This window comes from Agrilus planipennis, unplaced genomic scaffold (genome assembly GCF_000699045.2).
Source record: "Agrilus planipennis isolate EAB-ADULT unplaced genomic scaffold, Apla_2.0 scaffold15, whole genome shotgun sequence".
Taxonomy (NCBI): Eukaryota; Metazoa; Arthropoda; class Insecta; order Coleoptera; family Buprestidae; genus Agrilus; species Agrilus planipennis.
The window spans coordinates 48,656-61,992 of record NW_020438871.1 but is presented as its reverse complement, the minus strand read 5'-3'; the positions used below and the strand labels follow the sequence as shown (position 1 = coordinate 61,992).

The following is a 13,337-nucleotide window of genomic DNA, read 5'->3' as shown; positions in this document are numbered from 1 at the left end:
CGTGCTGTCAAACCTACACTAGCAAGGAGATCGGGCTGAAACTATAGCTACAAGCTATCCAAGGATGGTACTATAGAATGTCACCTCAAGGTAGGCCTAGTGACGTCATCTCTTGGTTAGGCCGGAAACTTATCAATCCACCCTCGTATTTTAACGCCCACCCTTTCGTGTATTTGAAAGAAGTACCTCTTACAATTTCTTGGAAAAATACGTACATTATTTATATATATATAAAGGTCATACCTCGCAGCAACATCCACAGATAATATCGTTTGCAAACTAAAATAACGAGAAAAATCTACAAAAATTATTTGGAGCAAAAACATTTTAGATCTTATTTTCTGTAGCATGATCTCATTTTAATTGAAATGGGTTCCTGCAAACAAATATAATTTCAAATTTACGTATACTTTTAAACATCAACGCTGAATTTTATTAGTCATTCTTGAAACAGCATACAGTAAAAAGGTTTTCTTGTTCTAATAGGTATCGAAAATGGAACAAATATTTTCAATTTTCAACCGTAGCGCTACTAATTCCTTTTAATTACAAATCAATTTTCTGTTTTGATTGATTTTAGAGATTGGTCGCAAAAAAAGAGTGAACTTTAAGAGATGATTGATCCATCATCTTCGGAGGAAGACAGTGAGGAAGAACACGCACCTTCCTCTACAGGACCCCAACATGGTGGCCTTCCGCAACATGGAGGTGTTCTTCAATCCAAACGGGTACATACATAACCAATAATCGAATCTCACGTCTTATTTTTTATTTTATACAACTTACATCTTTAGGTTCTTTTTAAATTGGTTTTTTAGACAGAAACATCTCCGTACCATTACCATACTCCTGTATCTGAGTCAAGCGGAAATTTGGAAGTACCCAACAGTAATCTGTCACGTTGCTTATCGCCATCCAGTGCTGTTTCTGCTGAAACATTAAGTCAGAGTGTAGGATCATCGAGAGCTAATTCTTTACCACGACCCACTAGCCCTTCGCCTTCTGTAGCTTCGGAAAAAACTGAGGTCGACCTTCAAGAAAAGCAAGAACGGGAGGAAGAAGAGCGAAAAAGACGTATCCAGCTGTATGTTTTCATTTCCCGATGTATTGCTTATCCATTCAACGCGAAACAACCTACCGATATGACCAGAAGACAAATGAAAATAACTAAACACCAATTAGAAACTATAACAGCTAGATTTCAGGTAATCAATGTGGTATACCTTAATTACATTATTTTTAAAACTATACTTAATACAAGTTGACCTACATGAATATATCATGGGAAAAATATTTAAAAAAGTTTTGAAGCATTCAATTCAATTTGATGGTAACTCTTTTCGAACATATAAAGCTTTAGGACATTTTAATTGAGAAAAAAAAGAATATTACATTATGTGAAAAAATAAAGTCTTGCTTTACCTACATAAACTTATTTTCATTTTTATTTTTTAAGAGTTTTCTTAAAGGAGAAACCCAAATAATGGCGGATGAAGCATTTCAGAATGCTGTCCAAAGTTATTATGATGTATTTTTAAAATCGGACAGAGTTGTTAAAATGGTACAGTCTGGCGCCTGTTCACAGTATGATTTCAGAGAAGTATTTAGGAATAACATCGAAAAACGTGTCAGGTAAAATAATTTCAATTTTTTCTTTCCATTGCTAAAATTTATTATTAAAATGGTTTTATTGCAGATCTCTGCCTGAGATGGAAGGTCTAAGTAAGGAAACCGTATTCACATCATGGATGGCTAAATTCGATTGCATTTTGAAAGGTATGGCAAAATTTGATTTTGTTTAATAAGATAAAAAAACAACTAGTTGTAGGTTTAGGAGACGAGGATTCCAAAAGGCCGTCAAGAATGCAACAACAATCTTTAAATTCTGAATTAATATTGTCGAAGGAACAATTGTACGATATGTTTCAGCAGATACTGGGTGTAAAGAAATTTGAACATCAACTGTTGTTTAACGCACTTATGGTATTCAATACGTACTCCTTTCTTAAAATTTGTTTTTCTAAAAAATAAACATTTCCAGTTGGATTCGGCGGATGAACAGGCTGCAGCAATTCGTAGGGAATTAGATGGAAGAATGCAAAAAGTTTCTGAAATGGAAAAGGTAAAGCATACAAATTTCCTGATATTTTTTAAAAATTTAGTTTACCTTAGTTTAAAATATTGTTTGAATACTTATACGGGCTAGTCTATCGCAGTAAACTAGAGCGGAATAAAGTTTACAATTAGTACACATCAGCCGTGAAAGCCCAGGAAATACAATACCGTTTAATTAATTTTAGAATCGGAAGTTAATGCCGAAATTTGTATTGAAAGAAATGGAATCATTGTACATAGAGGAATTAAAATCATCGATAAATCTTTTAATGGCTAATTTGGAATCTTTACCTGTCTCGAAAGGTTCGATGGACTCAAAATATGGCTTACAAAAACTAAAACGCTATAACCACAGGTTGCAAAACCATAACAAAACGTGTACAATGAGACACTATTTGATGTCATATGTTCCTTATTTTAGATCGCAAGGATCTTTAGCAAAATTAGAAGGAGATTCAGCAGACAGCGACACCCAATTAACCAAGCTCGATGTAGTCCTTACCTTCCAACTAGAGGTAAAATAATTAAAAATATTTTCAATCATTTACCTTCGAACTGTATATTTTGTAGGTGGTGGTAATGGAAGTAAAAGGGCTTAAGTCATTAGCACCAAATCGTATAGTTTATTGTACAATGGAGGTGGAAGGGGGTGAAAAACTTCAAACGGATCAAGCAGAAGCATCGAAACCCATGTGGGACACACAAGGAGATTTTTGTACGACTCATCCTCTTCCATCAGTTAAAGTAAAATTATACACCGAAAATCCAGGTATGCTCGCTCTCGAGGATAAAGAGTTAGGAAAAGTGTCGTTGAAGCCCACTCCCCTTTCGTCCAAGGTAATCAAAATATACTTTTAGAATATCCCACTACGCAGTAAAACATAATTCTTTTCCAAACTTTAGGCACCAGAATGGCACAAGATGCAAGTTCCAAAAAATCTCCCCGATCAAGATTTGAGAATTAAAATTGCATGTCGTATGGATAAACCGCTCAACATGAAACACTGTGGGTATTTATATGCTTTGGGGAAGTCGGTATGGAAAAAGTGGAAGAAGAGATATTACGTTTTGGTTCAGGTGTCTCAATACACTTTCGCCATGTGCAGTTACAAGGAAAAGAAGTCGGAACCATCCGAGATGATGCAACTTGATGGATATACCGTCGACTACATTGAAGCTTCCAGTGGTAAGAAAATACCTAATCTAAAAAAAAAGCATTTTACAAAAGTAGTGATTTGTTACGCTATATGTGAATGTATTTATTTCAAGCAACTTTGATGGTTGGAGCTGGTAAGCGTAAGTTAACAGTCATAAAAATAATAAACTTAAATTCGGTTAATAATTATTAAATTTTTTAGATCTGGAAGGCGGTCGTTACTTTTTTAATGCTGTTAAAGAAGGCGACAGCATTCTTTATGCGAGCGATGATGAGAACGAATGTCATCTTTGGGTAATGGCTATGTATAGGGCTACTGGACAGTCACACAAACCAACACCCCCTGTGACTCTTCAGGACAAAAACTCGACAATATCAAAAATTCAGGGTGGTAACTATTTTTTCTATTAAATTAAATTCAATAACACGACGGAGACGTTTATTTCAGATGCTGATCGCGCAAGAAAGCATGGAATGGAAGACTTCATATCAGCAGACCCCTGTCAGTTTGATCACGCAATTTTATTCAAAACTCTTCAAAATCTTACCCTGGAATATCGTCTAAGTGATCCGTATTGCTCATTGGTAATTTTTAATTTATCCATAAAACATATTCATAACAATCTTTTGATTGTACCTCAATAAATATACACAAAATAAAACGAAATGACAATGTAATTTAATGATTTTGTTCCTTTTTAGGGTTGGTTTAGTCCTGGACAAGTGTTCGTGTTGGACGAGTATTGTGCTAGGTATGGCGTGAGGGGTTGTTATCGCCACTTATGTTATTTATCAGATTTGCTGGACCGTGCTGAAAAGAATATAATGATAGATCCAACATTAATACACTACAGTTTTGCATTTTGTGCTAGTCACGTCCATGGTAATAGGTACGTATGTTCAACAGGACTTGAAATGCTAATTCAAAGCAATAACTAAAGCAATGAAATTAGGCCCGATGGAGTCGGAAGTGTTACTACTGAAGAGAAAGATAAGTTTCAGGACGTTAAAGAAAGACTGCGAGTATTGTTGGAACACCAAATAACTAATTTCAGGTACGGTAAATAAATAACGAAAAATAATTCACTTTCTATTAAACAAAATTGCATGTATGTAGTTTTACAATTGTCATTTTGTTGAAGTTGCACAACGTTTGCTATTTTTAGGTATTGCTTCCCATTTGGAAGACCTGAAGGAGCTCTCAAAGCCACTCTCTCTTTGCTGGAGAGGGTGCTTATGAAAGATATCGTCACCCCAGTGCCTCCAGAAGATGTTCGGTGTATGATAAAAAAATGTTTAGAAACTGCGGCTTTAGTTAATTATACTAAGTTGTCATCGGAAGCAAAAATAGAAGGTTTGGTCGAGGGGCTCTCTTACGTTTCATTTTTGGAGTAATGGGTTTTTCTTTGTTTGTTTTAGAGGACTTACGAGGAGAAACAATTGTACCACCAAACAAAAAATTGGATGACCTAATTCATTTAGCGGAACTTTGCGTTGATCTTTTGCAACAAAACGAAGAACACTACGCTGAGGTAAAATGAAAATATAAATATTTCGTTTTTGGTACTAGATATTTATCGTGTTTTCTATTAAAAAGCGTACATTTTATTAAACAGGAACTTGAGTTTATGTATGATCTACGATTAGTGTTTGTAGATCTTTTAATATATATAATCACAACATACAAAACCTTAAATATAATTTACATATGGCTTTCTATAGGAATTTGTTACATATTGGTATAAAAAAATAGTAACAGGTATCTACATTAGTTTGTGATAATTTTTTATAATTATTTTTAAATTAATGCATCTTACTTGGATTGTATTAGTAGTTGAACAGAAAAGGCTCTAACACAGTCAGGAGAGGGAAGGGGGGACGGTTATTTACCACAGGACATTTTTATCTACTTTTTGCCTAGTTTATGAGATTTAATAGCATAGTAAAAAATAAACAAATTACTATCCAATTTAACACCTCATTGCATAAGACTCTAGCTGTGTATTGCAATTTCCGCTGATATATGGATATCTTTTCTATTTTGTTGCCAGATAATTCATTGAGTGAAAAATAAGTTTTTGATAGGCTAAAGGTCATTTTAAAAATTTCATTCACATGATATTAATCTGGCGACACACTGTATTTCCTCTTTTGTTGTGTTGACTGTATTGTACTGTACTGTGCCGTAATGTAAAGTCATATATATTTTTTGTGTATTACTTCGTGTGTAGCAGCTGCGCACTGCCGAGCAGCGACCGTCGCCGTCGCAGGCGAGTCAAGTTAGTGCGAGCGTGGATACAAACGCATGCGCAAAGGCTACTGCGACTAGTGCGACAGGGGGCGCGGCCTCTGCGGCACGTGACGCCAGCAGCAAGCAACAAAGCTCTGCCTCTGTGTTCCGCTATTGCATGCCCTCGCATGCCACATACACCCCACCAGATCCTATGGCACGTACAGTTTCGGTTTATTTTCTCTTTTTCTATCTTGGTATATCTATTGCTTATTTATGAAAAAGGGTACACATGAAAAATAAAGCAAAGCTAGCCTCACGAACAGTTATTCTGTTATTCCTCTATTTAATAAAAAACAAATCTGCAGTACTGAATAATTTCCAAGAATACTTTACACTTAACTTACCACTTACCTAACAATTACAGCACAGCAAAAGTATTTTATACAGCATAAATCAATGTTTAAAAATAAATGATACAGTATGGAATTTCATTTATTTTTCATGTGTGCCTAACTTAAAATTAAGTGTTTCTTCTATTTAAGCAGTCCTACTACTATTTGTTCTATATGTCACCTTGAAAAATACAAATTTACAGGGGTGGCAATTAATTGTGCAATAAGAAAAATAACGAATAGTGAGTAATTTTCAGTTTTCTAAGCGAGCAAATAGTTGTAGAATGTCATTTTGTGCGAGAGAAGGCTTCCAATTAATGTTTATATAATTCAGAAGTTTTTTTACCCCTGTTAAAGTTCCCTTCTTAAGCAACATTAATATATTTTTAATAATCTATTGTCTTGTACAGGAACAAAGTAAGTTAAATTTCTAGAATTTGCAGACTCAGTGATCATCCTGACATGAATTCAAATCATTTATATTTGGAACTAGTCAAAAATCTTAAATAATAATTTTAAATTATGTTAGATAACTTAAAATATCGTTATAATGGTAAGCAACATTTTCATAAAATCATCACAAAAACATCCTATCAAGCGTACCTATAGACGAAACGACAATAGAAATGAAATACTTTTCTTCGTATATTTCTTTTCAGTTTGATAATTTTTAATTCTCAATCAGTGTTGTAAATCTGGAGATAATTATTGTCGTAAGCTGCATAAAAGGCACTATGGTGAAGAAGATTTAATTCTTATTATATTTATCGTTTCAAGAATGATTTCTTAATAAATATATTCTTTTGGCAATGTTAAGTCTTCTTTATCAAATTTACGTGAATGGATTATGTAATAAATGTTTCTTTGTGAAAACTTGCTAGCCTATCAAAGTTGAAAACGCTTTCCGTTTATGTAAACTTTTCTGAAAGAAAAGATAGAAGTACCACATCTATATGTTGCCTGTACTCTTTCATTTAGTTGAAGAAAAGCTGCATGTGACATTCTTTTGGTCTTTGTCCTATACGGAAAACTCGTCAATACAATACATACACAAACACTACTATAATATATGCATTTTATCAAAGTACTGCAGCATGTACATTATTTTATTAAATATTTAAGAAAAAAAAATTAAATAATGATACTTTATTATATATTTCTTTTTATTGGTTTAGGCTTTTGCCTGGTTTAGTGACCTATTAGTAGAACACGCTGAAATATTTTGGTCTCTTTTTGCCGTCGATATGGATAGAGTTTTAGCTGAGCAGCCACCGGATACTTGGGATTCTTTTCCTCTATTTCAAATTCTTAATGATTATTTAAGAACCGATGGTAATTGAAATTGCAATTTAATAATAATCAGTTTATTTACTGTTGGAGTTAATTGCAATAAATTGTAGATAATCTAAAAAATGGTCGCTTTCATCAACACCTGCGAGATACTTTTGCGCCATTGGTTGTACGTTATGTTGATCTAATGGAATCGTCGATTGCTCAATCGATTCATAAAGGTTTTGAAAAGGAACGATGGGAAATTAAAGGGTATCTTCCTTATACAATTAATGGACACACTGCACTAACATACATGCACCCAGAAATCATATTACCCATTTCGATAATCATACAAAATAAACTACTTTTGCTCTAGCAATGGATGTGCTACTTCTGAAGATCTGTTCTGGAAGTTAGATGCGCTACAATCTTTCATAAGGGATTTGCATTGGCCAGATGCTGAATTCAGGCAACACTTGGAGCAACGTTTGAAATTAATGGCATGTGATATGATTGAATCATGCATTCAAAGGACCGAAAATGCTTTCCAACAGTGGCTTAAGAAATCCGTAACGTTCATTTCTACCGACTACATTATACCTTCCGAAATGTGCGCAATGGTTAACGTTATCTTGGACGCTAAAAATCAGTCCTTTAAGTTATGTGCTGTCGACGGAATTGATGTTGTAAGATTTAATAAAATTGACATCATTACCTTACATACATAACAAAATTTTGTTTGCAGCATCAGTACCATACGAAGATTGATGACCAAATTGATAAAACACTTGCGGCAATGACTCAAGGAATGATTGATAAATTAACATCCGTATTAGAAGCTACGTTGTCTAAATTGTCGCGATATGACGAGGGAAGCCTTATTGGTTCTATTCTCAGTTTTACGGTACTATTTGTTTAAACTAACGATTTATCTGTATTCTGTAGCCAAACAAATTTTAGAATGTATCTGGGACGGGACGGGATATGGGACAAGCTTATGTAAATTTTATGCGTAACTGCATGGACCAAATTCGAGGAAAGATCACAGACGAATTGTGGATCTTGAACTTTTTCGAGCAATGGCACACTGCTCAGATCAATGTGCTTTGCAACTGGTTATCTGAACGACTGGACCATTCGTTACATCCGTACCAATGCACGTGCCTTGCAGTTATTGTGAAAGTCAGTCAAAACAAAGCTCAGATTTCTTCAGAACTTTTTTTCGATAACTGAAACAATTTTACTTTCAGAAAATTTACTCAGATTTTGAACTTCAGGGTGTGATGGAAGATAAGTTGAATTCAAAAGCTTATCAGACAATTGCCCAACGGATGGCTACTGAGGAAGCTGCCTATGCATTAACATTAGGTCAAGCCGAAAGGTATTGATATAACACTTGCCTGATTGTTAAAATACATTGGCGTAAATATAAACGTATTATTTATATGTAGGGATGCAGAAGGATTAGAGGAAGACGATAGGACTAAAACAAAGGCAAACATAATGGAAAGTTTAAGCGAGGATGGAAATTATGTATCAAACATAAGCAATATGGTAGCTGGAAGAGTTGGGAATATTTTTGGTAAAGGAATTGGAGGATTAAGCACCAAATTTGGAGGAGGATCGGGAAGTTGGTTTTAAATGAAATCAGCTTTAACAGTTATGATTGTAATTTAATAACGCAGAAAAAAAGATCGAATTGCTGTAAGAAGTTTGTGATTCTGTAGAACATTTTTATCTCTTCTATAGATCTTGTTGACAACTTAAAGAAGTTTATCCGCGGATAATATGATATATAAAATAAAACATTATAATTTATAAGCAATTCTACAGTAGAACTGAATAACTGACACATGTAATATACAATTGTTAATTTAATATAAAAGTAATTAATTAGTAGGCATCACTATTGATTTGTAGGTTGTATTTTTTATATTTTATATTCATTTTGATGGGCTAGAATAATTTTTGTTGCTCGCTATAAAAATTGTTACTCCGAACTCTTTGTAAAAAATTATTATTGATAAAAGGATATTGTTGCTCTANATGGTTTGATCTTCGTGTACCTAACTTGTGTTTAATGATTAATTTAATTAAAATCGAGTCTTTCTAATAGTCAGGATGTCTAAAAGGTGATTATTATATTATAAATATTCGAGTATACGCGATGGTGTAATAATTAGTGCAAATGGAGTTACTTGCAAGTACGGGTTAAGAGCTGCAACGTAAAGAGAATACAGGTATGCATTATTTGTGTTTTATCTGTTCAATTGCGTTTCTAATGTTATGTAACTAGAATTATTATTTCATATACATGATCGTTTTAATATTTATTGTCAACTGAGTGAAATTGAATTTATATAAAGTTTTACCGGTTGACTAAATATTTTAGGTTATAAAAACACGTGGCAAGTTAAGAATACTTTTGCATTAATTACGACATAGGTACGCGCATTCTACGAATATTTCTAGTAATGCATGTTAATGTACGAAACACTCCTAAATTTCAGTTAAAATTTTTAATTTATTTAAATAAAAATTAGATACGAAATAAATTTTCTATTATTCATTTTGATGGGCTAGAATAATTTTTGTTGCTCGCTATAAAAATTGTTACTCCGAACTCTTTGTAAAAAATTATTATTGATAAAAGGATATTGTTGCTCTAACTTACTTTTTCACCTGATCCCCCAGCGATCATGATGTTAAAGGTCAAACCATGTTTCAAGTACGTCTCACAAATCATATACGTAGTATCACGGAGCAGATATTTATCATTGTTGCTTATGTACCTATAATAACGTTTACTTTTATTAGATAATTACAAAAAAAGCTTTTGTTTCGTCAAATAAATTGCCAGTTAATTTATCTTTAAGAAATTAGTTTTAATACCAAATTAAAATTGAAAGTAAAATTTATTACGTACAGTTTGTTCAATAAATCCAGGTTACAGCTACTATCCTTACGTAGAAAAGTAATGTATTAAAATGTTAAATCAATGGTTGTTCCTTAGATACGTTTAGGGGTTCGTAAGGTGTTTCGTGTGCAGGACCTTAAGTAAAAGGTACTTTCTCGTATTATGTGTTATATGAGTTAAAAATCGAAAACAAGGGTTGTGTGTAACACGAAACCCTGCTTTTGTCTTTACATTTATATATTTTCTTATGTATTTGAAGCAATTCGATTCGGGGAAAACGCTTTCATTCGTATTGTATTAGCCCACAATGCACCTTTATATTATTTACTAACACGACATTACATATTTTATAGAATTCTTTTACAGATGTCAACTTCAGTAAACAAATCCCCAGGACTACACCACCGGAAAGGTGCGTGTTTGTTAAAGTCAGTTTCAGTTTTTCTCAATATCGCCAGAAACGCAAAGGCTAGAAGTGTGACTAGTACAACACGAGTGGCTCCCAAGAAACAGAAAATGACTTCTAAGGAGTATAAATGTCCTTCTAAAGTACTAGATATTGTTAAAAGAAGCTCAGCTTTCTCGCGGTAATTTTGTTTAGTCGTTCGATAGATCTTTTACAATTCATGAATTTATCTTTTTCTCATTCTTTTTTCAATATTAATTGAATAATATAATTTGCGATATATCTACTTGTTTCAGATCAGAGACTGAGACACTTTATAAAATTTATAAACAGCTAATTTCGGTAAATAGACCGGCTCAGATAGTAGACAGATCTCTCGGGAGTACTGCCAGTATTAATAAACTGTCGATAAATGAGGTGATTTAATTAATTATTATTTACACATTTAATTAAGACTTATGAACATACTGTCGTCATTATTAAGGGAATCGACAGAACTTTATTTCGGGAACTTCTGCATAACACCTTCGACTTAATTACCGAAGATACTTTAATGGATAGAATATTTTGTGTTTGGGATAAAATGAATGTTGGATTACTGACGTTCGATGCGTTTTTTAATGGTTTGGTTTTGTTTCTGAAAGGAAATGAAAATGAAAAAATTGAATTCTGTTTTGCTGTATATGACTTAAACTCTGATGGTTATATTGTTAAAGACGAAATGTTTCAACTCCTAAAGTATGCTTCTTAATTATAAAATAAGAATCTATTGTTATCTGTGTTAGAAAACAATTCGATCTTTTAGGAATTGTCTAATAAAACATCCGCAGGATGAAGATCCTGACGAAGGGGTTAAGGATTTAGTAGAGCTTATAATGAAAAAATTAGACAAAGATAAAGACGGTAAGGTTTCATTAGATGATTTTAAAGGTTCTGTGGTGGAAGATAATCTTCTTTTGCAAGCCTTTGGAAAGTGTCTACCCGATGAACGAGTTTGTGATACTTTTTTATTAACTATATAAGTTTACGAACATTGCTTTATATTAATTACTGTGTAATTACTTTTTAAATAAAATTAATCAATTTTAAAGTCGGTTGCGTAAANGGTATACACACCAAACACTGTAATCCAGAAAAAAAAACTTTTTGCAAAAGTGTTCATACAAACTTACCTAACATTTTTTTCTGTTTGTTTTAAATTACACAAAAACTTTATTTGTATTTGTAAAATCCTAACGTAGTTTATTTTCCGAAATTTGCTAAACGAATAGCTGGTTGGTTTTTGTTTATTTTAATATTAATGATATTTTGACAAAATTACTATCTGTATAAAGAAAGCTTTATTAAACTTACCCCATTTTTTAAATCCGTGTAATTTCCAATAAAATAAATAGCAAAAATAGTAGAAGAAATAAATAACACTTTAAAATGCATCTTCTTTCGGTCCTTTGTTGGAGAGCTGTATCCCTAAAATTGCTTCTTTTATGAGATAGTATACAATGAAATTTCTTTCTTGCTTTCGTGTGCTTGCTCTTTTGAAGGATAATATTTTACTGAAACTTTATCACTAACTGAAAGGGCTCACTCGGAAGAGTTCGATGAAATAGAAATAACCGCCATCTAATTTTCCACCACCTGAGCCTTAAACTACTATAAATTAAATTAAGTCCTACCCCGTATGTTCCCTTTAATTCAAGTTTATTCAAAAGGTAAATTAAAAAGAGTAATTTAGATTACATCCCCAAATAGATTTTATTAATTGGACATCTTGTTATTTAAATTAGTTAATGAATTTAACTCACGATATGTATCGAACTGTTTAAACTTGAAAGGAATAAATGAAATTTAAATCACCAACTGTTTATAATAAAGGAAACAAATTGTAAGATTATATTATATCTATCGGGCAAATAAAATTAAAGAAGGAATTTTGATTTGTATATTTCAATACATCTTTTTACATTTCAGAAGAATAATTTTATAATTTTCAGTTGTGTTGCGAAATATTGCGTTTTTAAGTATGTACATACATATTTAATTAATAAAAAGGTAAAATAGCTTAGATACCTATTACGTAACATACATATTTTTCAAAGCTAAAAAGTCATATTGAGATTCTCTATGGACACTATTATAATTCATATAGAATAGAACCTTAAAAAAATGTGAATTACTTGGAAAACTAACATGAAATGTAACAACACAATAAATTAATCGATATAACACTTTGATAAAATGAAAAATTTTCACATTTTTTAAAGGCACGCAAAAATGGCCAACCGGAATCAATGTGTCCATAATCTGTCACAAATAAAAGTACATATGTAATTTTAAAAAAACAACACGTAAGTACTTCAAAATTTTATAAGATTTACAATGTTTTAAAAATTAATTTGGAGAATTTACGTGCATTAGAAATAATATATAATTATAAATGATTTTGACAATTTATGGACACCTGGTATATTAGCTAAAAAAAAAAAGGGATAATGTAAATAATAGCTCAACAACAAACAACTAATTTATTTGCTCTATCAGTATTGTGTTTCATTCTGACATTGTGATTGGATACTTTTTAACGTCAAGATATAAGAGGAAAAGCTCTACAACAAAAAATAAATAAGTAAGTAGTTGAACAGCACTTTTGTCACTAAATATAAATGTCACAGTTTTTGGGCAAACAACGCATTTCCGTCTTCGAACGAGGTCACTCACTCAATTAGTATTAAAACAGAACTAATAAATTAATATAGATATATGGACCAAGGATGATATATGTATAATAATNGTGGATGGGTCTAAACGTCTACACAGTTGGTTGCATACATTTTGACATGTGGTAACCA

At 32.4% G+C, this 13,337-nt stretch overlaps 2 protein-coding genes across 6 annotated transcripts in view; both read left to right on the top strand.

Annotated features, from left to right (window-relative positions):
- The window catches only part of LOC108735227 (calcium-dependent secretion activator), a 40,342-nt gene extending 31,140 nt beyond the window's left edge, over positions 1 to 9,202 (top strand). Inside the window, exons 2-25 of one of the 5 annotated variants that reach the window (XM_018467075.1) lie at positions 581 to 728; positions 819 to 1,205; positions 1,457 to 1,632; positions 1,697 to 1,776; positions 1,829 to 1,983; positions 2,042 to 2,122; positions 2,301 to 2,630; positions 2,686 to 2,952; positions 3,019 to 3,301; positions 3,385 to 3,411; positions 3,474 to 3,659; positions 3,720 to 3,856; positions 3,974 to 4,161; positions 4,225 to 4,326; positions 4,438 to 4,625; positions 4,691 to 4,803; positions 5,503 to 5,718; positions 7,072 to 7,228; positions 7,297 to 7,438; positions 7,545 to 7,854; positions 7,914 to 8,072; positions 8,129 to 8,350; positions 8,419 to 8,549; positions 8,620 to 9,202. In XM_018467075.1, the coding sequence (XP_018322577.1) occupies positions 615 to 728; positions 819 to 1,205; positions 1,457 to 1,632; positions 1,697 to 1,776; positions 1,829 to 1,983; positions 2,042 to 2,122; positions 2,301 to 2,630; positions 2,686 to 2,952; positions 3,019 to 3,301; positions 3,385 to 3,411; positions 3,474 to 3,659; positions 3,720 to 3,856; positions 3,974 to 4,161; positions 4,225 to 4,326; positions 4,438 to 4,625; positions 4,691 to 4,803; positions 5,503 to 5,718; positions 7,072 to 7,228; positions 7,297 to 7,438; positions 7,545 to 7,854; positions 7,914 to 8,072; positions 8,129 to 8,350; positions 8,419 to 8,549; positions 8,620 to 8,809 (4,341 nt within the window). In that variant the 5' untranslated portion in view covers positions 581 to 614 and the 3' untranslated portion in view covers positions 8,810 to 9,202. Of the gene's footprint in view, positions 1 to 580; positions 729 to 818; positions 1,206 to 1,456; positions 1,633 to 1,696; positions 1,777 to 1,828; positions 1,984 to 2,041; positions 2,123 to 2,300; positions 2,631 to 2,685; positions 2,953 to 3,018; positions 3,302 to 3,384; positions 3,412 to 3,473; positions 3,663 to 3,719; positions 3,857 to 3,973; positions 4,162 to 4,212; positions 4,327 to 4,437; positions 4,626 to 4,690; positions 4,804 to 5,502; positions 5,719 to 7,071; positions 7,229 to 7,296; positions 7,439 to 7,544; positions 7,855 to 7,913; positions 8,073 to 8,128; positions 8,351 to 8,418; positions 8,550 to 8,619 lie in introns of all 5 variants that reach the window. The other 4 variants (XM_018467073.1, XM_018467072.1, XM_018467077.1 and 1 more) reach the window with 4 other exon arrangements.
- Positions 9,203 to 9,742: 540 nt separating this feature from the next.
- LOC108735235 (EF-hand calcium-binding domain-containing protein 1) lies at positions 9,743 to 11,539 on the top strand. The gene is made up of 4 exons (XM_018467088.2): positions 9,743 to 10,672; positions 10,788 to 10,908; positions 10,976 to 11,229; positions 11,297 to 11,539. Exons 1-4 carry the CDS (start codon positions 10,452 to 10,454, stop codon positions 11,511 to 11,513), a joined length of 813 nt encoding a protein of 270 aa, XP_018322590.1. The 5' UTR covers positions 9,743 to 10,451; the 3' UTR covers positions 11,514 to 11,539.
- The last annotated feature ends 1,798 nt before the right edge of the window (positions 11,540 to 13,337 follow it).